Consider the following 25,566-nt stretch of genomic DNA (forward strand, 5'->3'; position numbering starts at 1 on the left):
ATGTTATGGTTGTAACTGATTACCAAGTCAGCAGGATTCATCCTCTGGGGACCATGAACGTCTGTACAAAATGATGGCAATCTGTCCAATAGTTATGTCAGTCTGGACCACAGTGGTGGACCAACTGACTGACAAACATCCCACTGCCATCCCTAAAGCCAGAACCAGTCTGTGTTCGACATTCTCTTAAAAATTCCCATATAATCCATTGTTAGGCTACTCATCATTTCAATTATCCTTTTTAAAATGTTAATAAGAAGTATTTAATTCATTCGTTCATTCATTTTCGTTTTTCAATACTTAATATAAAGAACAAGCTTACAAATATACATTTATAATAGAGGGTGCTGTTCTATTTGTTTAGGTACCTATTCGCATGCATGCACACATGCACGCATGCACTCGCACGTTTCAGTTGATGTAACCACTGCTCCTACAGCAGTTTACATATATTTTAGATGTATTAGTCAACTATAACAATAAAATAAAAGGATGTTTTGCTTCTTTTTAAATTTTTACTAATGAACAGTTAGCAGCTATAAACTGGGAAAAAATACTAATTTAATTCACTGTGCTGCTTAAAGGCTACTGCCGGCAGCTACTAGCAACTTTTAAAGTGGAATGTTTTGGGTTTATTTCACGTTGCTCAATGCATGAGTTGATGACTCAATCATCAACACACCTTAAATGTCAATATGACAACTTTGACATGACACGTGCTTTGTGATAACTGGATCTCCAAGCGTTAATAAAAGCATATATTTCAACTGCCTTATGCAAACTGCAAATATTATATTTCTTCACTTGGAGAAAAAAAGTGTTTGAGCGTCATTTCGGTGCAGCCTGCAGCACTTCATCCAGATGAACAGACATGCAGACTGTGTGAAGAAAAAACACTCAGTTGCTGTGACATTTTGCAATGGTATGTAGCAGTATAGCCTACTAATGCAATGGCGAAATCCAGTTAGACCACGAGGACATGCATGTCAGATCAAAGACAATCACGCAACAAAGTGCACAGGGGTGTGATTTACACAAAGTCACCGCAGATCCCACTTTATGTTCTTATCTCAAAATGGCAGATTTTTCCATTTATTGTTAAAAAAATATATAGTCAATAATGGAAATTGAACTAAATCTCAGAACTGAATCTGTACAATGACAAACCAGATGTGACCTTTCTTAGCCAAACCATTTTTTGTATGTAAAGTGAAAAACAAAGTTATTAAACACTCAACACAGATTTGCGTTCAGTCTTTAGCCTCTTTGAGCTCAAGTATAGTGAACATGATGTTCCTGTTCCACAGTCACACAAACCAAAACAGGTCTGCTAACCACATTATCAGTGTTTTCTTTAAACCTGCTGGATTAAATCAAAAGTTAAACTTGCTATTAAACAGACCTTAAAGTCAACTAAAGAGTATATTACCAGGATCATACAGTTAGTAGCCAACAACTACATGATAAGTGTAATTATGCATAACAAAATAAACAACCTCTGCCCTTTTTTCTTTGTACAATTTAACTCTCCACAGCTCATCTTCATCATAACCCCCATGCTTCCACTGCAACAGCCGAAGAACATCTCACACTGATGCAGTCACACACACACATACATTTACACAACCAAAAACCCACACACTTTGAAACATGCATGCACGAACACACACAGGCAGGTCATGTCCTCATATTAATATTTCCTATTCTGGTGAGTTCTCTTGGCAGACCAAGCTGTGCTGCTGCAGTGTGTGGCCCGGCTGCACAAACACACACACAAAAAAAAGAATCTCTAAATTAAGTTTTATTACCCTTACAAAGGGTGACTCATCAGACTGTCACGCTAATGAGGGGTTCCCCTACATCTATCCCATTTCATTTTTCTCTCTCTGTTTATTTCAGTATGGTGGTGAGTCTGTCTTTGAGTCCTCCTTTCTCTGAATCATTTTCTTCCAATACCACACGAAATATGAAATTTAACTTATTTCAAAAGCATGGTGTGATTTTGTCAGACTATACTCACCAAAAATCAACAACATTGGTCAGTTGTTTAAACGCTCTGTTGACCCTTGTTCCTGTGTAGTGACATGCTGCGGTCATGTAAAGAATGACTGTGACTGAGGGGCAAGTAGCGTGACGCAAACGTTTTAAACATGGCAGGGTTTCCCACTCATTCATTTATTTGTGTTGGCTCGATTAAAACATCTGTCGCCACATATTGATTTTATAGTTTTAGAGCTGGATCATTCATTAGGAGCTCTATTGGATTTTATACGCTGTTCGGTCACTGACTGCACCAGACTTGGAATGTAGAGCATACTCTTGTCATAGACGAAGCTGCAGAAAGCCAGGCTCAGTAAAAGTGAAATTTATCCTTTCATGCGTTGAGCCTGAGAGTAATTACACTTTTTTCTGCAGCTGCTGCTTCTCTAATTCATCAATCTGATCAGCTCTGACCGGATAAAGAGATCAATTATCCACCCCGCATCTCCAAGTCTTTAGACTGCTGCTCATTGCTGCCTATGCTGCATTCACAGAGCCGCAAAAACGTCTCAATTAAGAAAGGGGAAACAGAATAATTAAAAAAGGGGAAAACGCAAGGGGAAAAAAAAGGAAGTTTGCTGACCCCAAAGGTGTAACACATTTCTGACTTTAACAGCACAGACTGCAGGTCACATCCTTTCCTCTAAGTTTATTCTTTGGCAGACACAAAGTAGGACACTGTCACCTTTCCAAAAAATCAAGATCGAACTTATCTGAAATAACACGCGCCTCCACTGCCTCGCTCAAGTGGCAAGCTTATGTTAACAGTTGAATCTGCAGATTTGTCATCAACAGAGTAAGACTGCTTTGTACAATTTGCTCTGTAAAACCAAAAATACGTACACACACAGCTTCTCAGATGTTTTGGTGTCATACTGGACAGCTGTGCTTGCTAGTTTCCTCCTTTTTTGAAGTGAACGCATAGATTTTAATAGTAACTAGATACTGGACCCCAAGATGGTGCCCATTTAATCCAATGGAGTTGTTTGCCTGGCACATTCACCAAAGAAAATGTCTAGCTTAGAGGTTTACGTCTACGGTATTCAGTGCACTGAGTATGTGCAGTAGTGTCTCCCCTGCTGTCCTTTTTGATTTTTGAATTACTTTTCTCAATTTGAGGAAAGTTTTACGAATATAAAACCACCATGGCACAAAAATAAAAAGAATCATAACTGACCTTGTTTGTAGTTTAAGTGTCCTATCAAAAGTTTAACAGACGTCTCTTGCATAGTGGTGGCCTATGCAGAAAATATTTTTTTGGCTGCAGGGGATTTTTTTCACTGCAATACTGTGAGCTGCCACTGGGGGAAATTGGCTACAAGGCTTAGCGGCTTTAGCCACATGGCCTAAGCAAACAAGATTAATAGTTTAAGCTTAGTTTACTAAAAGGTCAAGAGGGCATGCGACATGTCAACCTTTGAAATTTCAGAGTGCCCTCTGCTGGATCACAAGACAAACTACCTCAAATGATGTGCTGGTTTTATGTCTATATATAAATAGTCTGATTCTGAGAAGGCTGTAAATTCTGATATAAAACAGGTCAGTACAGTTCAAAAAATGTTTGAACATGAACCATGTTTCAACAAATTTTGGAACTGTGAATAAAATGTGGTAGCCCTAGTCCAAAGTGACAAAAACATTAGGTGCTATTGAAAGCAAAGAAAAGAAATTTAAATCCTTCAAATTACTTTAAGCCTTCAAATATATGAATCTATTACTCAAAGCGGCCTTCTAGGATCATATTCCGTCTTGCTAATACCAGAGCAACATGCAGCTTGTTGTGTTTTTTGTCATTTCATTTATGGTCTGAACACCCAACAAGGCTCTGCACTCTCATACTGCACTTAGCACTGACACAGAAGTCATAAAGATTAAAAAGTGAAAGACAGTTAGACTGTGAATTAGTGAAAAAAATGACAAGAAAACAAGGACCAGAGATTTCCTTTGGCATCCAAATTGGAGAATCTGTGATGTAGAGGAGTGGGAATTGTAAAAATGAGAAAAGAAAAGACCTTTTTTTTTGTCTGTTTTTGGAATTTGATCGTCAGTCCAAGAGACGGGCTGGCATGTATTTGCTGCTAGGCACATTTGAAAACAACAAAACAAAAACAACAACAATTCTGAAAACATCTGCAAGGCACAGCATCTCTCCTATCTCAGCAGTTGATTTAAATTTTGTTTCTCGTCTGGCTCCATATAACCGCTGTTATTTTTCTCTGGCTGTAATCTGTTCATCGTGTCAAAGTCTGTCACACACTATTCATGTCTGTTAAACTGGCAGGGCATGGGTTGCGCTCTGTTTCTAAGGTCTGGAGTAAGTCTAAACTGTCATAGAAAACATATTTAAACACTCACTAAGACTAAGAGTGTGTCCGTGTTGTATCCATGTAGTGTGAGAATTAATGTGGGCAATAAAACCTGAAATGAAGTCTGCAAATTTAGAATCACTGTGCTGTGGTTAGAAACCTCACCTGAGTCATTGTTGCTGCTGTTGTCTATGCATCTCTACCCTCCTGCAACATCCTGCATCTTCATGATTTCCAATCTTACACTTAACCTTCGTTTGCATTTTATTTGTGCTGCCTATAAATAAAACTTCACAGGGAGAGATGCTGTTCAAAACAGAGACATCTTGCCAAAATAAAGTCTCATCAATCTGCACGGTGCTTAGCTCATAGTGGCATATTTGCTGTCAGCACTTTCTAATATGCTCAACTTAACGCAATAAGTCCCAGATGGTGATTATGTTTTTGCTGATTAAAGTATGGGAGACATGGATAGAATGGAAACAAAAGAGACTAAAATAAATCGAGGCATTTACCAATAAATTGACTAAGATTTTCTTAAAATGATTATCTTCTCCTTGTGGTTATTTTGCCGATTAACAAATAAATCCACAAGCATGTCAGCACAACAGTTAAAATGGACGTGGCAGACTGCTCTGTGTTGTTTGTTCCACAAATTCAAGCCTGTCTCTGCTTCATCTTTTCATTCTTCTTCTGTAGTGGCATGTTAAATCTATTGTCCATCCCTCACACACAAACCACAACAAATGCTGCCCTCTGCTTCAAAGATACCTGTTTGATGTGGAGTGATGATGAGGGTTTCACAAGAGTTTTGAGGTTCCACTATTTGTACCACCATCATCAGCAGCATCAACCACATCCAACACTTTAGATATCACAGAAGAAAGATACAGCATTTTCTCAGCAGACCTGTGTATTTTGACCTCTTAAAGCTGGAAAAAGCACAGGTGTAATTACCAGTAACTCTTGCTATAAAAGGTTATCAGTAAGTCTTGTTAGTGGGCCAGCATACACAGTCGCATGGCACCAAAACTAGTAAAGCTTAACAGAGTACAGCCCAGATTAATATGATTAATTAAACCTAGGGCTGTATCTGACTTGTAATTATGTCAGTCAGACCGGATTTGGCTGTTCAGATTGAATATTCAACGATTTTGTTTTCCATATGGAGTTCAAAAGTATGAATGGCAGGTTCAAGGGTGACAGCGACATTTAGGTAACTTCATAAACAAGCCAAGTTAGCCCTCTGAGCTAATGCTAGCTAACTTCACTAACACCAGATAAGAAATGTGCAACAGCATTTTTTGGTCGATGATAACTACAAACAAAAGCCAGAGAGTGTTTAAGTAATCATATTTAAGTGCTGTGAGCTATATATTAATCACCCCTACGCAGAGGGTAGAAGCTAACATAATCTCAGAGCCTGACTGTGTAAAGTCTCTCTTCCTTTAGGTAGCTGCTTCCATTTTACTCAAATTCACCCTCGGTCTGGGTCTGCAGCTGCCTTTGCCAGAGAGCATTGTAAAAGTGAAGGGCGCTCACTCTGCAGCTAAATCTCCCCAAATGTTCACTGCACACTAAAGTATTAACAAAAAACAAAAGATCCACAAGAATCACAGTGAATTAAAGGGGGCTCCAAATGATTATTCAAATCTTTGACTTTCAGAGAGCAGCCTTTTAATCCACATTTTATTAAATAACTTTATTTAGTAGTTTTCTGGTCTATCAGGAGTTGATGTTATGTCTATGTTGTGTACTATGTAACACTGACTGACTTGGCCTTCTTTTTTATGAGTTTTTCTCTTTCACCCCTCGCCAAGTTTACTCTGGAGCATCCCAAACAAATCATCATTATACTTCCTTCAGGGCCCTGTTAAAAATACCAACATTACAACTTGTCCCTGCATGAACATTATAAAAAAGGGGGTACAGAAGGAACCAGCCATGGTTTTCCCTCAATTTATTCAAACCTAGTAAATCACTAATAATGCTTTGTTCTACATGTGTCCACAGTGTGTGCAGCACAACAAGGAGTAGAGGACCTCCTGATGACAGAAAACTACTACTGGTCATACACGGGACTCGCCATTGGGCAAAACCACTAAAAAGAGACACAAAATGACGAAACCGACACAAACTGACCTCAAAAAGAAAAACATTTTAGGTGCCCATAATCCACATCTGAAAGATGGTAAAATTACTAAGCATGATCTCAAAGATCAGCATGAGGGCTGGTCTTTGAAATCATCAGTCGAAGACCCTCAGATCGACTGAGATTACAAGCAGTCGTAACCAGCAGTTTTTTTTTCTGTGCAATTTTGGTCCCCAGATTTTGCTGTGGAGTGAGTGCTCTTGACTTTCATGAGACGCTTTGCAACTGCAGACATGCAGGCAGCGTTATGGAGGGAGAGAGAGAACTCACCATAAGGTGACGAAGTGGTGAATTTACAGCTCACAGTAACTTAACAGGAAACAGTCTCTGGCTTTTGTTGGTATCTAATGTTGGCAAAAAATGTTATGCATTTTTGCGATCTCTCAATAGTTTGTTTACTATATGATGTGAATGCAGCTGTTCCACTGAATGCTCCGCAGCATCTGGTTCAACTTTAAAACTTATTTAATTATTTAAAACTTAATATTCATCCTGCCTTTATTTCTTTATTAATTCTATATAATTTGGTTAAAACTTAGAACATTTTTTTTTAAACACCAATGCAGTTAATCAATTGTCAAGCGTATACAGTGGATTGATTTTAGAAACTTAAATGCACTTGGTATGCACTGCGTAGCTGTTGGAAAATAAAAATATTAGATAGGGACTCAGTATTGGCCAATACGTCATATCAAATGACACGCATCGGGATCAGGGGCAAAAAAACAAACTGGATCAGGACATCCCTAAAAATTGCTTTTTAAAGAGTGTGCTGTTAACAAAACACAGAGACTGTTGTTGCATGCTAGTGGTTACCCTGTTTCCAATTTTAGGTAAAATATGAATATCAGTCCAAAATATCAGCGAGCCAACACTTCAGTCTCTCCCTGGCTAACAATCAGGTTTCATCAGATACCCACACAGACTGTGTGATCAAACACTTTATGCGAGCCACTGATCACTGAATGGGCCACCATACAGCTGGGGAGCGTTCAAAGCCTCTCATGTAGGTGGGCAAGTGAGGTATGCTGGCTGCGCCTGGATGCTCTTATCCAAATACCCAAACAGACATGCACACACAACCTCACATGAGTGACACATTCCTTCTATGACATAGTGCTGTTCAAATAAGGGGCTCAGGTGTTTCTGCCTTTGTAGTTTTACAAACACTGAGAAAAAGACAGAAAGTGAGCGAGACAGAAAGAGAAAGGGAGGGGAGAGATGTGATGTTTTCTTTTTCCTGCCTTGCCTGTGAAACCCTATCGCTCTTTCATTCCCTCTTTCATTGTGTCAGTCGCTCTTTTGTGGGCGTCGCTGATGATGAGGCCCCCTTGACACTGAGGAGGTCATGCAGCTGATACCTGACTCCCATTGAAGACGCTTTTCTCCAAAACACACACACACACACGCGTCCTTTTCTTTAGTTCTCCTTCACACAAGCTTCTGTCTCTCAATTTCTTCCTTTCTTCTTTGTTCCCTCAGTCTTTTAATCACTTCTCTGCCATCCTAACACAGATACACAGGTCACACCACAAAAGGATACCACGGGAGAAGTGTCAGAAAACACTTACATCACCAGAGAGAGGGGGAAAGTAAAGTGGGAGTATGTTCAGGGAAGTATCCTCTCACATCTGCTACCATCTGTATGTCCTTTCCCCTCGTTCCTGTCTCTTATTTGCATCGTTCCTTCCTCGCTCCCTTGAGTGATATCATCGCATTGAAAGTCCTCTTATTTCTTTTCGGTTTTCTTGATTAGACCATATTTCATTCGTTAACAGACATGAGTACAGTTTCATCACCTTTAATGGATAAGTAAATCCGCTAAAAACCTACAAACCAGATACAGGACACCACATGAGGTCAGATCCCCAAAGATTTCATCTCTACTTCAGTCCAAACCCTCCTTTTAGTTAGTGACTCTCACAAAAAGCTTTGGAGTTCCCCCTCAGATAAAAGACACCTCAGATGACGGACCTAAGTTGCCACCATGTCACAGGATAAGGCTGGGTGGGTTTTATGGTGCGGGGGCTGAGTATGATGAGACAGAGAGGCAGTGTGAGTGTGTCTGAATAAAAGCATGATGACAGCTCTTTAAACACTGACCAGCTGGCTCGTATTCCCTCTGCCCTTCCTATCTGATAATCATTGCTTTCTTTTTCTTATGTCACATTTTGTGACTAGCACCAGCATCTTGGAAGTCAAAAACATTGAATCAATGCTGGATAGCCCAACTGGGCTCTGATTGAGGTTTAATTTCATATCCAGCATTGATTCAATGTTTTTGACTTCCAAGATGCTGACTTCCAAGATATATATATGTATATACACATACATTTGTTATTTTATTGATTTAAAAATGTTATTGAATTAAAAATAGACCAAAGGCCGAAAATATTAAGGCAGTTCGGCACTGCAGCAATATCTTTGGCTTGCTGAAAAGCCGACAGGACGGCTGACAGAGCGGCCTACACAGATCCGTGAGCGGCCTTGTGGCTTAGGAGTGCCTCCTTCTCCTGTCTGAAGTTGAACCCAGCGGCTCAGCAGAGCTCTGTTGCCGGCCTCTGAGCTCCCTGGCTGGCTTCTAGGCTTTAGGAGGCTTCGCTGCACCTCAACCTGTAGTCTAAACCAAGCATTCCCACGCACTCAGGTACCTAAATTTGGCAGAGATGGATTTATCGTGAATCAGCAATACTGATGTTATGTGGTCGGTACCCTTTAAAGTAGCAAGTATGGTAATCTGCCATGTAAAGCAGAGTGCAGATGAGCTGTGCTCCCATTGCGAAGCATTTAAAAAATACACTGTTCAGGAAAGATGTTTTGGTGAACACACCTTGCTACCGGGTAGACTGCCCTCAGTCAACCAATCTATCAGCTGAGGGGTAAGTAGAATTTTAGATTTCAACTGACCAAGATTGTCTTTAGCTGACCAAAGCTCTATTCCTTCAGAAAGTTTAATCGCAAAAGATATTATGAAATCAGAAAACATGTCACTATTTTGCAGGAAGAAATCTAATTAAAGATGTCTTTCTACATCCTTTTTTACTCCTGAAGTCTGACAATAATTCATGTATGTGTAGTCATTTTTGGGTCAATACATGCAGGGAGCTTTGTGCAACAAAACTGTAAAAATGAAAATATTACAACCAATAGCAACAAGTCTCTAGCTGAAGTACATTTACGTTTGTTTCTTGTCTGCCAAAACATTCTGAACATGATGAGAACTTCATGTTATCAACGATGTAAATAAAGCTGTTTCACATTATGCGGGAAAATAAAGTAAGATGCCTTCCTCAAAAGATAGATGACGTGGGATTATTAATATGCAATATTATTTGTAGTAACATGACCAATGGCCTTGATGAGCTTAATTTCTGGAGCATGTATTTACAGTGTAAAGGGGATTACAAGGCTACAATTACAAGTCAATCTACCATGTGTATATCATCTGCCACCTTCAGGTTACACAGATCATTAGTGAAACTGATATTTGATTTCATCTCCATCTTGCATTACTCAGTCAGCTGCCAAACTATTGTAAATTATAGAAACATCATTAGAGCACCATTCATTGTTTTCACTTTCTGGGTTTTGCAATGATAAATGAAAAGTTCAGTGTTTGTCAGGGTCTCCACAGGAACCTTTTCATTTCTGCAGTCCACTGTCCTTGACTGCCCTGCTGCAAATGTAAAAGCATTCTGTTGCCAAGTCCATCCCAGTCCATATACTAAAACTGTGGGCTTAGACTTCATCCACAGCCAGTGAGGAGGGTCCATAAAAGGCTTTAAAGTAAACATTAAGTGAACCTTACCAAAGTGTCTAGTGACTGAGGTCATTTCTGGACAACTCCATAAGACACCCATATCCGAGCTGACAAAAACAACAACAACAAAAAACAGTAGCTCACTGTGCAACATACAGACGACCGTTGATAGAATTAAGGTATTTTGCCGCTGACCACTGGAACAGCTCTGAGTGCATCTGTGTAAGCAGATATAAATCTGTGATACAATATGTGATTGTACGATGCCTTGAATGAACAAAAGGGACCAGATGGACCACAGCAGCAGTTACTCAGTCTCTGTTTCTCTCTCAACACACATAAACACACACAGAGCTCAAACCACCACCCTGTATATGATCCATTTTACTTCCAGACGAGACCAGGTTTAGACAGTCATGGTTTGAATTTAGCCTCAGACCCACAGACTGTATGAAAATAATGAAGATAGCCACTGTGACATCACCCATTTGTTTATGGACTCCCGTTTTGAAGGTTTGAGCATTTTGGCCTTTGCCATCTTGGATTTTTAGAGCCAGAAGTGACCACATTTGGATAAGAGTGTGGAGCGAGAGATGGATTTGAGTGAGAGCATGAAGACACTATCAGCAGGCAGTCTGTCACTCAAAGCCACCAGGTCCTTCAGTATGCGTGACTCTAATTCTTCATAAAATGTAAACAGGTGTAAACAGTGATATGACTAAAATATATGCTGTGAGTCTCCGCCAGGTTTTGGTGTCATTTATGGGCTTGCCTCGCTGCTGCTCTTCTTGTCTCAGTGTAAAGGTGTGACACACACACACAGACAAACACACACACACACACACACAAAATACAGACTTGTTTCTACATGCACTTCAACAGTGCCGTGGAACTGATTGTCCCTCAGGGATGTCCCAATTAAGTTTTTTTGCCCCGATCCCTATCCGAGTCATTTGATATTCAGTATCTGCTGATACTGAGTCCCGATTCAACACTTGCATTTACCTGGATATTAGAGCTGCATGATGCACACTTTAAGTACTTTAAAGTTTTTAAAACCAATTCAGTGAATATATGCTTGACAGTTAAATAGCTCTGCAATGCAATACAAAAAAAAGTCTGCATCCAAACACTCCCTTAAAGGTTTTTGTTTTATTTTCACAAAATAACAAATTTAACAAACTAAACAATATTGCATGTCTCTTGCGCCATTTGTTTTTTCTACAAAATAAAAAGTAAACCAGAAATTGCTCTCAAATGCACAATCGCAATTCCACTTCAAAGTAGTTTTAGTAACATTCCAGCGCATTACAGCATCACTCCTTCTGTGCTTACCTTTCACAATAAAGGCCCCAGACATGTCCAAAGCATTAATGATTACCAGAGGCTGTGGTGCTTCAAATTTTGCTCTTATCTAGTATCTTTAAGTTTGTATTCATCATAATACCTTATCTCAACAGGAAATACAGAAACAAATGTCTCTATGACACAAAAAGGCAATTTATTATTTTGGCTAGTCTAAATAGTCAAAATATTCTGTTGGAATAGAACAGATAAAAAAAATAAAAATCTAATATGCTGTCAACTGAGTCCATACATTACGTATATACATGTCAAGTGGGAAGACAGACTAGTTATTATGATGACAACTTATGAGCACAACCAATAAACACTTAAAGCCACCATTGCATAACAGACATATTTTCATGGATTTCCATCCCAGTCTTGTTTCTGACAGCCACAGTGAGTCGACATCAGCTTCAAAGCCCCACAGTGTGATTCCCCCTTCATTTGCATGGGCTTGGTTTTCCTAACCATTCAGTCTAAATACAGTTTGTTTCTTTTTGCATTTCTTTTTGCCCCTGCAACTCTCGCCTAGCCACAAGTCAATAACAAAGCGATGCTAAGTGGTCTGGGAAGATGTTTCAATAAACATTTTGTTGCTCTGAACTTTGTGATGCCTCTACTTTAATGACATGTATGCACAAACACACAGATGCAGAGATACACACACACACACACACACACAGAGAGAGAGAGAGAGAAACCACTCTAAATGACTGCTGCCTTACTTCAGAGAAAATCCCGTCCCCTCACTTTTTACCACTACATTAACCACCCCCTCACCTCTTTCACCCCCGCCTTCTCTCATCCTTCCATCCCAACCTTCTCAACAATTTACATCCAGAGGTTGAGAAGCAGCTGGACAATAAAAGCAGCTTAAAAGGACACACTCCCACAATGTTTATGTTAGCCAGCCCTGAGCAGCAATGAAACTGAACAGTAAAGAGACCAGTTGTGTTGCTCGCTGGCCAGGTTAGTGTGTCTACATTTATCTCTGGCTGTCACAGTCAGAACAACTTGAAGACAGCCTGAAGCAGACATCGTGTATGTTTGTGTGTGTCCATTGGACGATGTATCCAAGAGGCCGGGGTCTGGGAGCTTTTAAGACACCGCTCAATAACACAGTTCCTCCAAACAAGCTGTTAGGACGATCAGATTAGACATTAAGGGAGGGAACACGCTCGAGATCAAGGATGAAAGAGATTCCTCTGGCTGAGCAGGCTACTATTCGTTACACAGACTGATGATGCACCATCACTCTACCTGTAGAAATAACATGACTTGCACTGCACTGGTAGATTAGGATGATGGATCTTCTATTTGTGACAGCTCATAACCTTTACCTATAGACAGTAAACCATATTATAAAAGCAAAACAGCTTCATTTTGAAAGCTGAACATTTTAAAATATAAATGTACTCTGTATCTATTTTTATTCAACCTTAAAGGTACAGTTAACCCAAAAATAAAAATAAATCCATAGTTTTTAATCTATTTATCAGTCTAGATTGTTTTGGTGTGACTTGCCGAGTGTTTGAGAATTCGGCCGTAGAGATGTCTGCCTTTACTAGAATTTAATGGAACTAAGTGGAACTCGGCTTATGGTGTCCCAAGTGACAAAAATGCAAATTTGAAAAACTTAACAGCAATGTCTCTTTCCGGAAATCATGACCTGGCTGCTCAAGATAATCTCACAGACCTGGTTGTGAGCAGCAGAATTCAGCATAATGTAAGAATTATGCGAATTAGCTCTGAGCTATAATTTGGTACGGTGCATCAAATAGTAATTATTATGTTTAAACTGCACATGGTCCGTTTTACATAAAATAAATAAACACATTGAGCCAAGTGCCAACCTAGTTTTACTAAATCTTAGAAAAGGCAGACATCTCTTCGGCCGGTATCTCCAACACTCTGTAAATCACATCAAAACGATTTAGATTGACAAATAGCACTACACGTAAGAGTTAAAATATGTATTTTACATTTTGGAGTGAACTGTCCCTTTAAATTAATAAAAGGTAAGCCCCTTTGCTGTTGGAAACCTCTTAAGCAAGAGAAATCTGGCAAGACCGCTGCATATCAACACAACAAACAGACAAAGCTATGGCAAATCTATTTGCACGGTGGATTTATTTTTGGTATTGTTATGCAAGATCAGAGTGAATGAGGAATGAAGGGAAAACCACAGTCCTTATCCCAAAATAATATTTAGCTAAACTTAAGTCTAAATATAAAACTGCATGACTGGATCTAATGCCTTTAAAAGCATGGGTAAATCAATCGCTGTCATATTTCTGTCAAGGATGAATGTAACGAGCAACAATGAAGCTTAATGAGACTGTGCCGTGGGGTTACGAGAACAGATTTCTCTGATTTGGGACCAGAGTTTAAAATGTTTAATAACGCCGCCTGTGGTTTGTTCGGGCTGTGTTCTGTATATCTGTGCTGCCTGTCAGCTGAGAAGAAAATACACTATGTAGTTCATGTTCAGACTGACAACTGATGGGAAGACATGTTAAACAGATGTTGATCCTGGTACAAAAGCTTGTTGGAGAGGTTTCATCCTGTAGCACAGCCACATCCTCTGGCCTGATTTTGACATATACATGCACATGCACACACGCGCGCGCACACACACACACACCCCCTTCATCTGTGGCGGGGAACCCAGCTACAAATCTCTCCAATCACACATAGTTTCATCTGCACGCCTTTCAACAAGGATTACTTCATGTACACAAGGCTGTGCGCTCTCTCTCTAACACACACACACTCTGTTAACTAGGGTCTGTGGGTTTGGAGCTGCAGATAGTTTTGAGGGCTGCGGGGTCTGAGGTTGGCGCTCATCACACGATCAAACACACAGCAGAGACTTGAGCCTGTCTGCGGAGCGCTGATTTAAAATGTGCTCCTTGAACCAACAGTGCTGGAAACCAGCGCGGTTCCTACAGTGGTGAGTGAGGGAGAAGATGAGATGTTGCTGTAGCATTCAAACACTATTTGCTCATAGCTTAAGTGTAACTTCTGTCAGCCAAGTCACATTTTTATGTGAATTTAGAGTATGTACAGAGTATTTGGCGTCTGGGCTATGATGTCATCCTCATTGTACCGCAGGCAAACACGCACCAAGCTGAGCAGAGCTTTGGGGGATGCTGTACTGTGGATGCTGTGCCCGAAGGGTTCCCACATATCTTCCTGGACAAAATTTCAAAACTTTTCCCTGACTTTTCAAGGACCTATGACCAAATTTTACATGACTGTTCATAATGTGTAACATGAACAGAACTGTGCAGTATTCTTTTCTCTTAATGTTGATTATTGCATGAAAATTTAACAGCAGCTTCTTCCAATCTCTAGTAGTTGGTTATGTTCATATTTACTTAAATTTTGTTAAAAATATGGGCACAGTCACTCCATTGTTCTTTATTAACCCTTTAAGACCATGACTGACAACAGCTTTCGACTTTCACAAGCATTTAAACCTCTGACACCTGAGAAAACTGGTTCTCTAAAAACCATAAAGAGCAACTTGGCAGGAAATGGTCCACAAATTGCAAAAATTCTGTAAAGGTATCAAAAAACTCAAAATATAATTAGATGTTATCAAATAATAGGGAAATTCTTAAGAAAACTGTATTTATAATTCTTATATTTATAAATAAGAATTATGACACAGAACTATCTATTTATGTATTTAACACTACTTTTTTCTTCTTTTGCCTTTTTTCGTGTAACTTTTTACTTGCATTTCTTGCAAAATTTGGGGCCATTTCTTGTTAAGTTGCTCATCACCTTTGTCCCCAACTCTTCCAAAATTTTAAATGATTTTTAGCAGTTTTAACTTTTCCAGATTTTCCATGACTGTGCGCAGCCTGTGCTCGGGCATGCAGCTCAGCACCTCCAGGCATTGCAAGAAATATACTATGAAGTAGGGCTCAATGATATGGAGGAAATCAAATACTTTAGACCAAAAACCTCAATATCAATATTGAGATGATATTGTAGGGTTTACTATTGTGCTTTCACTGAATATTTACAATCTTTTTGACAAATGATCATCAGTAATGTGGAGATGATGACTAAGTGGGCAAAGGCCAATAATAGAACAGCTAGAGGAGTCTGTTAAGTTCAGAAAATCACATCACTGTAATGCGGCCTTTAAAACCAGAAATAAACCGCTCAATTTTCCTCTAAGATGATATATAGTCTCAAAATCTTGACATAATATAAACATATTGCCCAGCCACAAATTTAGATGGAGGAGATTTTAATCCAACAATCCCTCTGATATGCAGCATCAGACTAAAAACAACCAGCTACATGACACATTGACTGAAAGCTGATGATCTCTTAAACATCATCATATAAACAACAGATTATCAACAGTGCACTGACACTTTGTCAGAGGTCAGCATCTAATGAACAGTACCTTCAATCACGCCAACAGATGAACACATTTCTTCATCAATGCTCAGCTGAAAATATAGTTTGTGGACAAAAATATGAATTTAAAAGTAAAAAGCCACACAGAGTGCCAATGAAGCAAATAATGAGAAACACAACACTCGTTTAGCCCAAATCTCTTAAACATGCCAACATACAACTGTTACCATCATCTCAATAACACTGCCTGAGCCAATAACCTCCCAAAAACAACAGCAATAATCACCAGGCCACAGCCGATTTAGCCCCATAAAAGTTGTTCAAACATGACGAGTGAAGTCAACTGTTTCATTGCACACAAACAACAACAACAACAACAACAAAACCGATTACACCACAAATGTAATTAATCCACAACAGCAGCGTTAGCAGCCAGCAGGAGACAAACGCACACAGAGGAAACACTTACCAGCAGGTCTATTTTGGGTGGTAGAAGCATGAATTGGAGTCGAGCAGGGTCCTCGGGTCCTTGGCGTCTGTCAGCAAAGAAATCCCCAAAAGTATCGGCAGTCCCAGTTTTGCAAAAACACAACAGGAAACTGGTTTTACACTCAAGGTGTGTTTGAGGCCCACACCTGTGGCCTAAACTCTCACTTTTTTTCGCAGGAAATACATAATTTATCCTCAAAACGATACAACGCCGAGCTGTCTTTATTAAATTCTACATTTCACTTTCATACTAGGAGAAACTTAGTGATAATGTAGCTGGTATACAGTGTAATTTCGCTGCATGTAGTTGGTTAAAGAGTTGGGGTATGGCACATTGGCCTAACGTGCATTTGGGGCGTGCCAAACCACGTTATCGTGCGTAATCGGGCTGCGTAACAGGGCGCACGTATTGGCGTAAGGGGTAAAGAGGCTGTATTTAGTAAAACATGGGTATTTTGCAGCCACTAGGTGTACAATATGGTCTCACTCACTTTAGGCTTCCATATAGTAACATGACAGTTTTTTTTTTTTGTTTGTTTGTTTGTTTTTTGTTTGTTTTTGGTTGTTTTGTCCTTTGTAGAACATCGCATCAACTTAGCAATGAGGGAAAAAAAACTTCTTCATCTGATCTTAAGAATTCAATATCAATTTAATAGGCACAACATATTTTGATATGACGTGATAGACGGTCGTGCATGTTTTATTTATTTTCACAGGGAAATATTATTTTACCTCAGGGTGAACCAAATGGGAAAGGTATAAGGGTTGTGAAAAGAGTTTTGTATTTGTTTTGTTTGTTTATAGTAGCAGCCAGGGGATTACAGGGGCATAGGACAGGTGAAAACTACAATACAGACAGCATGAGGAGATAAATGATAAAGTATGTATATTGTTTTATACTTGAGTATCTTGTTTATTTCTGCTGTTTTATACTGTCCAAAGCCATGTACTGCCGCTTCCACTTGAAAAATGAAATCCTTTTTTTTTTTTTTAATTGGTCACAAAAATAGAATTATAGGCTGCCATGCACATATTTATATGTATTTTAAGTGATAGAAGCGTATTTATTTATGTACTGTGCTTCAGTGTAATCTCTCCACTACTCCACTACATTTGAGAGGTAAATTCTTTGTGGGTTAAGATTGGGTTAAGACAAAACATGTGACCTGTTTATAAAATATGATGCACTGTTACAGATCAAACTACACACTGGTTTACACAGTTGAGAATCTATCTCCACCACCTACCATATATAATACTTTTTAATGCATCATAAAAACCCAGTATAATAATATAATGCTCTGACAGCATATATGTGTTACAAACTGGGCAAAGTGTTAAACTGCGTTATAGCCTCTGACCCTCAGAACCTTTATTAATTAAAATTTTGTTTGGAAATATGCAGAACTTATACCACCATCATATCTTCCAGGACCCCTGCGCTATCATGTGCACTGTGCATTTCTAAATATGGACTTAAACAACCCATGTCTAAAAATAGACATTCTGCATGTTAAGAACTTTTACTTCTCATACTGTAGTACATTGCTGATCACACTTCCTCTCTACATATACTTAGCTCATTTTTTTGATTTATGGTATTTCCACTTTTTAAGTAAAACAGTCTGAACACTTCATCCCCAGCTGCACATTTCTTCTCACACATGCACGAGCACGCTAAGTGACCTTATCAAACGGGAATCCACATGGTACGTCTTATCATCAAAAAGATTCAAAATCATCTACTATCATCATAAATAATTAAATGCCCTCTAAATCAAATTGCATGCAAGGCCAGGCAAAACAAACTGTGTTATGTTTGTTTTTTTTTCTGGGAGGACAGAATATCCCTGTAGGAGGGAGGGATGGAGGCTCATTGTGGCTGGATCATGCCGGCTATCCTTCAACACTCCGAGTAGATACCAGCACCGTGACAATAGACCAGCTTGAGCTGAGGAGGCTGTCACCTCAGTGTGTATCAGGCCATGGATCTTCATGGGTTCACTTATCACTCACACACGCACACACCACAGGACACACATGACCTCTGTCAGCACCCGATACGCTCCACATGCACATATCATTGAAAATAAATATTTGCAAGAACATTTTATGAATATAGATGGGAGAAATTTCACTCACATTCAAGCAGGTAAAATGTTGGACATAAGATGCACACAAAGTGAATGATAGACACATCTTTGATCACTATCGCTGCATCTCGCCTCTGCTTTGGGACTGACAGTTCTCCTCTCTTGTGATCTCTTCCAGCCTGAGAGCAGATAACGGCCCGTCTGAGTGCTACTTGTTACAGGATGAAGCCACCCTCATCACATACACATGCAATCCCCATCTTCATAAATCTATCTCCTCCATCTCTGCAGGCACCACTCCCCTCCTAAGTACCTACACAGTTCACTCTCTGCTATGAATAGCAATCAAGTGCCGCTTGTAGGTGAAAATGTCACACAAACTTATATTTACATTTCAGTCATTATCATGACCCTCATGACGGACTCATGCAATCCTATTCTGTTGCACAGAGGACACTGAGGTTGCGGAGTTGGCTTTCCTAACATGCGTGTGTATCTTCTCTCCACTATCCATTCATAAAGGCAGAGCTATTGTGTTCACTTTATTGCTTAATTATTGGAATAGAAGAGATGCTCCTTGCATGACAGCAAAGAGAAACCACTTCCCAGCTTTGCTCAATGGCTTATCAGGACTGCTTTTAAGTAAAAGTTTTGGTATCTGTTTGAAAAAAAATGTGTTGTAGTTATACTGTTATCTTGACCTCTTCACTTGCATTTCATTTCCTTTATAATGTGATAGCAATTTGGAAACAGCAACATGGCACTCTACAGCAATTCCTACAGATATGTCCTCCGTGAAACATTTGCAGTATTTTTTCCTTTTTTTCTAGGGGTTTAATAATTGTAGTTTTTCTTGACAATGCACCTACAGTTTTTTTCCCTAATTTAAGCATTGTCAGTTGCAACAAAGGGGCTTGGAAACATTGCCTATCAAAGGGTTAATTGCCAAACTGTGATATGGCTAAAATTCTTTTTCTAGAGCTAAAATGATTTGCCCTTTACCCTCTGCAAAGCAGCACTGTGCAAATAGTGTCCTTGGGTACCAGACACGTAAATTTAATGCTTTTATGGCAATAAAAACACCTTTTAGCCGAATTTAAGACTGATTTTCAAACATATCATTTTCTTATTCAAGCATTATGACCTTTTAACCTTTTAAGAACAGTACCAAACACCCAGGCATCATAGTTTCAGCCGGAGACAGTTAGGACATTGCTTACGTGACTTGTGCAGTTTTTATAATTACGTATTTTAATAATCTCATTTCTCAACAAATGAAAAACTGTTTACTTTGTTTACTTGTAGATTTTTTTTTGTTTAAATTGACAAACACCGTGTGTTATTCAAGGTACAATTCAAATTATTTGTAACTCCTTGTGGACTACTGCACATAACTTTTTCTGAAATAAGGTCCCATAGTGGTTCACAAGAAAGGGAGGAGCTTTGCCTTTCTGTGTAATCACTTTTAAGGCCAGTTATTTATAAATCTCAATTTAAGACATTTTAGGACTTCTCGAGGACCTGCAGACATCCTGGTACTCTATTAGATGAACATGTGTGCGGATATAACTTTTCCCCCTCAGGATCCTTCATGCAGGTAATTACTCCAAATATTTGCGTTTTCAATCCTGCCGTACAAAACTGTGCATTACCAAAGCTGTGGTAGACCTCTGGTAAAACCTTGCAGATAAACCTGTTTATTTATTAACTGTACCTTTAAGAGTGTGTCAGAGAAAGAGCAGCACGCTCGGGCAACATGTAGTGTAAATACAGGTTTATTAGGGATGAAAATGTTCCATGATAAACAAAAGGGGAAAACATTCACAGTACATTTCATCATTTCATGTCCATTAACATGGTGCATCGAAACATTGTTCAACTTCAAAACCCCATTGTTCCTCTGCACAGATACAGTGCCTCTTTACAAAAATACTTTCCTTAAGAAGACGAAAAAAGATTTAGGGGGTCATATTGGCAAAACTATTCATATTCTCCTTCTCCTTTAATTTGATCCAAAATGGCAACAAGCTACAAAAATTAAGCGGATATCTCAATCTAATAGTCCATAAAGACTGCGTTTGTGAGAACAATGATCCCTCATGAGCACTAATGACATCAACAGCTCTACACCTGCATAACATACAGTAAACTAGCCAGCGGCAAACTGAGGTCTGATGGTTAAAAATATGCAACGTGAACACAATACAGAAGGCGATTGGTCAGGTTTTCAGATGCAAGCGAGCTGAGTGGTAGAATTAAAGTGTGTGGATGGAAAACGACTGGTCCGTTATGGTCGATTCTGTCAGAGGTGGTCAGATGAAGGTATTCTGGAAAGTTATTGGTCGATTTATGGAGAGGTAGGAGAGTTGTCATGGTCAATGTATCAGGTCCAAGGATGAAATATAACTAACTTCTTACAGTACTCTTACAGATGTCAGAAAAATAACAGACTGCTGACCTTTCACCTCATTGTTCCTCAAACCTTGTACCAGGAAAACTTCATACAATATCACCTACTCTATCATGACCGTCAAAACTGTAAAATGTCATAAAAAGGATGGTAGCACTCCAACCATTGTCAAAAATTAAAACTTAAGTTTCTGGTGTTTTTCAGTATTAGCTAGTTTGCTGTAGAGTGGGAGCTTCTGTCATTTTTCAGTGATCCTTTGAGCATTAATCCATCTAAATTTGTGCCATAGAATCTATTTAGATTGACATCCTGTCCACACATATACAGATATTTTTGAAAACAAATTTTTTCTCTATGTTCCTCTTGTCCACCGGCAAACAGAGTTTTAAGTCCCTAAAAAGCCTTCAAAGGTACAGATTTTTCAAAACTGGTTTATGTGAACATGTAAAATTGAGCTTTTGGAAAACGGTGTCAAATCCTCAATTCATGCAAGTCAGTTGTTGCGTTGTGTAATGAGCATATGACAGAAACAATAAGGTTTTCTTTACAGTTTGTCATTACACCTCGGTCTACTGACTACTTTACACTTGCATTTGGTACTGTGTGTACTAAGCTGCGTGACTTCATGGACAAATTTAGCTGTCTGCTACACCTAGTGTGATTTGGTCTGCCGGAAATGAAGGTTTTGGATTAGGCCCAGTAAAACCAGCAGATGATGGGACAACTTCGAGGAAGGAATTATTGTTGCTGAGGAATGGAAGGAGTTCCTCACACCTTATATCCAAGGGAATCAATGGCGATGAGATCTTAAGTTGTCGTTTTGAAAATGGTAACAATGGCCTGTGCACTTTACTATTTTAGCAAGGAGAGGAGACTGCAGACAGCAGGTGAGCATTTGGAGTCATGGACAGAATTTTAGGAAAATATCCATTTTCATATCTATCTGTATATAAATAGAGGGGGAAGTTTTGGCACAAGTTTATGTTTATGGCAAAGAAAAAAAGGACATTTTAAATTCAGAAATACTTAAAAAGAATGCTTAATAGTTCATGTATTCTGAAATGTGGTGACAGTTTGAAAGAAGTAAGTGTAATGTTGCTTTCGACTCTTTACACAACAGTCCAGTTAACATCTGGCCCTAGTTTACAAACAGTGATCCTTCATTTCTCTCCAGAAAGATAATAAGGACACACATATTGGAGTGGACATTCACGTAAAAAAAACACACCCTTTTTTACCGTAAATCACACATGGACATGAGAACCACACAGGAAGATGGGAGGTACCTGGCTCAAAAACATTAAATCTATTCAGCCATCAGAGCTACAAGAGTGTTTGTCTGAGCGGTACAGTCTTTACGAGCGTCATGCGACAGCTGCGAGCTCAGATCTGTTTGGTTTATTGCGTTAAATGCTCCATAGACGAGGCTTGAATGGATCTTTAATGTTTTTGGATCCATGTGTGATTGCTGCACTAGAGGCAAAGGTGGAGGTCACAAGACACGTGGAAGTGAAAAAGAAAAAAAGCAAATAGCATAATTACATTTTTATGACTATGGTTTCTAAAATATGATTTTCTAGCTTTATGATAACCGTTTGACCAAATACAAAAATCTCTCAATACCGTATAAAACCGGAACTGAAAGAACTTTACAAAAATGTTGCACTATTCCGCTTTTTTCTTTTTACTTTTGCAGAGAAAGAAAGTTAGAAATAAATAGATCTATCAAAGGGAACACCAGATTACTCGACGATAATTAAAGGAGACTCTGGAGAAAACCTTGTGGAAAACATTAGTGCTTAAGTCTCTCATACCTGTTTCTCTTCGGGTTTTACTTCATATATCTGCTTTTGTTCCTTTTTAATCCAAATTCATTCTAAAATTTTCTTTCAACTATTGACTATTTCCTAAAATATCTTAAGAGTGAAATATCTAACATCTTAACGCATCTACATTTCTGATTGTTTTATAGTATTATAGGTTTCTGTAATGGAGATGACACTGCCGGTTGCTCCCCAGATTAAACAGACCACATGCAAATTTTTGACATACCTTTCCTTTAACATCTAGAAATAAAAGACATACCTTTAAATCTGTGTTTAATTTCATTACTAAATAAACTTTAAAAAACTACAGTATTTGCATTGCTTGGCTTCTTCTGCACAAGCATACTTTTCTTTTACAACGTTTGCAATTTCTAGATGACAGGAAAGGTGTGCCAACAACTTTTCAACCATCTTTGCTCAATTGGAGTTGCAATTGGACAAAGATCATCTTAATGTGGAGATATTTTTAGGAAAAACTTTGACTTGTTGTCTTTAACCTTCTTCGCTCCATGAGTGCTCTGAGTAGAGGTATCCGCCTTACTGGCCCTGGGCCTCGCGGACCTTGGCTTGCAGGGCATCACAAGTCTTCTTGGCATCGCCAAGCAACATCGCAGTGTTGGGCTTGTAGAAGATGGGGTTGTCGACAGCTGCATATCCCACACCGAGGGAACGTTTCATCACAACCACCTAGAGTTGGAAGTGGTACAGTCACACACAATCATTAGCCTAAAACTGGACGATTAGAAGGTTTGACAATAGTGAAGAAAAAGCTTTTGAAAAAAAATTTGAGAAGATGGAAATTCTGGAAATAATTCTTATTCTGCCAACTTTTCTAAAGTAAAACCAAAAATGTCCACTTGTCTCTTGCTATTTTCACCAAAACAACCTCTGTTCGCTGGATGTAGAAATACAGCTGGGATTTTTTTATATTTAAAAAGTCACTGGCAGCTGCTTTATTAAAGGGACAGTTCACCCCAAATACATATTTATCCTCTTACCTGCAGTGCAATTTATCAATCTAGATTGTTTCAGTGTGAGTTTCCGAGTGTTGGAGATATCTGCTGTAGAGATGTCTGCCTTCTCTCAATTATAATGGACCTAGACGACACTTGACATGTGGTGGTCAAAGCCCCAAAAATAAATCTGAAAAACTCAACAGCAATGTCTCATCAGTGATCATGACCTGGTCACTCAAGAAAATCCACAGACCTTGTTGTGAGCACTTTAATGTTGCAGCTATTTTACTTCCACCAAACTACAACCACCAAGTGTATCCCTGTGCAAAAGTAACAAACACCTACTCTACCACACGACTTCAACAAAAGATTTGAAGTCGTGGATGTAAAAGTCGTTTTATGTCAGTGTGTGTTCTCACATGACTCGTGTATGCATAATTGGGCCCTTATGAACGCCTTTTTAAAAGTATATATGTGGTTTTCCTGGTGAACCAAAATTAACGTCTTTGTGTTTTTATCTGTGCACCTGTATGTGTGTCTCTTTGTGCATCCACATAAGTGTGTGTGGTTAGGTAGAATGTCCTCTTTGATTTCCCTGGGGGACAGTGTGTGTGGAAACAAGTGGGAGCGCAGTATAAATCCCAGATCTCGGAGCGGTGCCAGTGGGATGCTCCGAATGTCGTCATTCCACAGCGACACAGTCACCACTAATGGGATCAGGATGGGACTGCACCTGGAACTGTAACAATCTGTGTCTATGTATGTGAGCCTGAGCGCATGTGTGTGTGTATGTTTGTGTGCGTATAAATGTGAGTATGCATTTCTCTAGGTTTGTGTGTGTTTCTGCAAGTTGGAGGCCCCTCTACGGGTGTGGACTCCAACATTCAGTTGTGGCGATAAAAAGCAGTCCATTTGCTGTAAAATCTTCCATTCCACTTTATCTTTTTGGGCTTCAGGACAACCTCATTATCACACATGCATGCACCAGATGTCTCACCTGCTTAGACTTCCAGACCTCCAGCACAGGCATACCAGCAATGATGGAGTTGGGATCTTCCTGGGAGGCTGAGTTTACTGTGTCATTGGCACCGATCACCAGGACCAGGTCCGTTTCTGGTTGCACAACCAACAAATAAAAATTAGAAAACATATCTCAATCGTTTGACCTCATGTTTGTTTGTTTTGTTTTTAAATTGCAAGAAAAAAGACAGAACGCTGACAAAACTAATACACACCAACATGACGACAACAACATGAAACAAGAGCAGTGAAAACAGGTCAGTTAACAAATTTCCACAAGGGTCAAGAATGTTGATTTGATGTTGGCGTATGCAGGGTGAGTGTGTGTGTGTGTGTGTGTGTGTGTGTGTGTGTGTGTGTGTGTGTGTGTGTGTGTGTGTGTGTGTGTGTAAGCATGTGCCTATATTCCAAACCAGTCATTCTGGTATGTTGGAGAGAAAGAAAGGGGAATAAGGGGAAAAATAAATAATTAAATAACCAATTGGATTATTGGATTGGATTTATTGGATACTGGCAAAAAGTCCAATATCATGCATCCCTGACTTTTTAAAGTTTTATTTTATCATTATAAACAATGACGACAAATATATGACACATACGACAACAACCACCACCATCCATAGCAATATTTGGCACGGTATACATTGTACCTCTTCAATAACAACAGCGTCAACAATGGAAATTTTTTCTTTTTTTTTTTAACTCAGAGCTGACATAATTAGACTGAGTGTGTCTGCGTGCCTACTGCACAGATCTCGAAAAAAAATAATAAATCGATTATAAA

The 25,566-nt window shown here is 39.1% G+C and overlaps 1 protein-coding gene and 1 long non-coding RNA gene across 3 annotated transcripts in view; both read right to left on the reverse strand.

Annotated features, from left to right (window-relative positions):
* LOC148186203 (uncharacterized) overlaps positions 1-16,862 on the reverse strand; it is an 83,352-nt gene extending 66,490 nt beyond the window's left edge. For both annotated transcript variants that reach the window (XR_015775216.1, XR_015775215.1), the window contains exon 1: positions 16,458-16,862. This is a non-coding gene — a long non-coding RNA (uncharacterized LOC148186203). The remainder of the gene's footprint in view (positions 1-16,457) is intronic.
* Positions 16,863-20,329: 3,467 nt separating this feature from the next.
* The window catches only part of nnt (nicotinamide nucleotide transhydrogenase), a 48,745-nt gene continuing 43,508 nt past the window's right edge, over positions 20,330-25,566 (reverse strand). The window contains exons 22-23 of the mRNA XM_042509244.2: positions 24,760-24,875; positions 20,330-23,493 (exon numbers count right to left, since the gene is read on the reverse strand). Coding sequence (XP_042365178.1) covers positions 23,344-23,493; positions 24,760-24,875 — 266 coding nt within the window. The 3' untranslated portion in view covers positions 20,330-23,343. The remainder of the gene's footprint in view (positions 23,494-24,759; positions 24,876-25,566) is intronic.

This window comes from Plectropomus leopardus, chromosome 20, assembly GCF_026936395.1.
Source record: "Plectropomus leopardus strain MGB_pleo_1.0 chromosome 20, ASM2693639v1, whole genome shotgun sequence".
NCBI classification, from domain to species: domain Eukaryota; kingdom Metazoa; phylum Chordata; class Actinopteri; order Perciformes; family Serranidae; genus Plectropomus; species Plectropomus leopardus.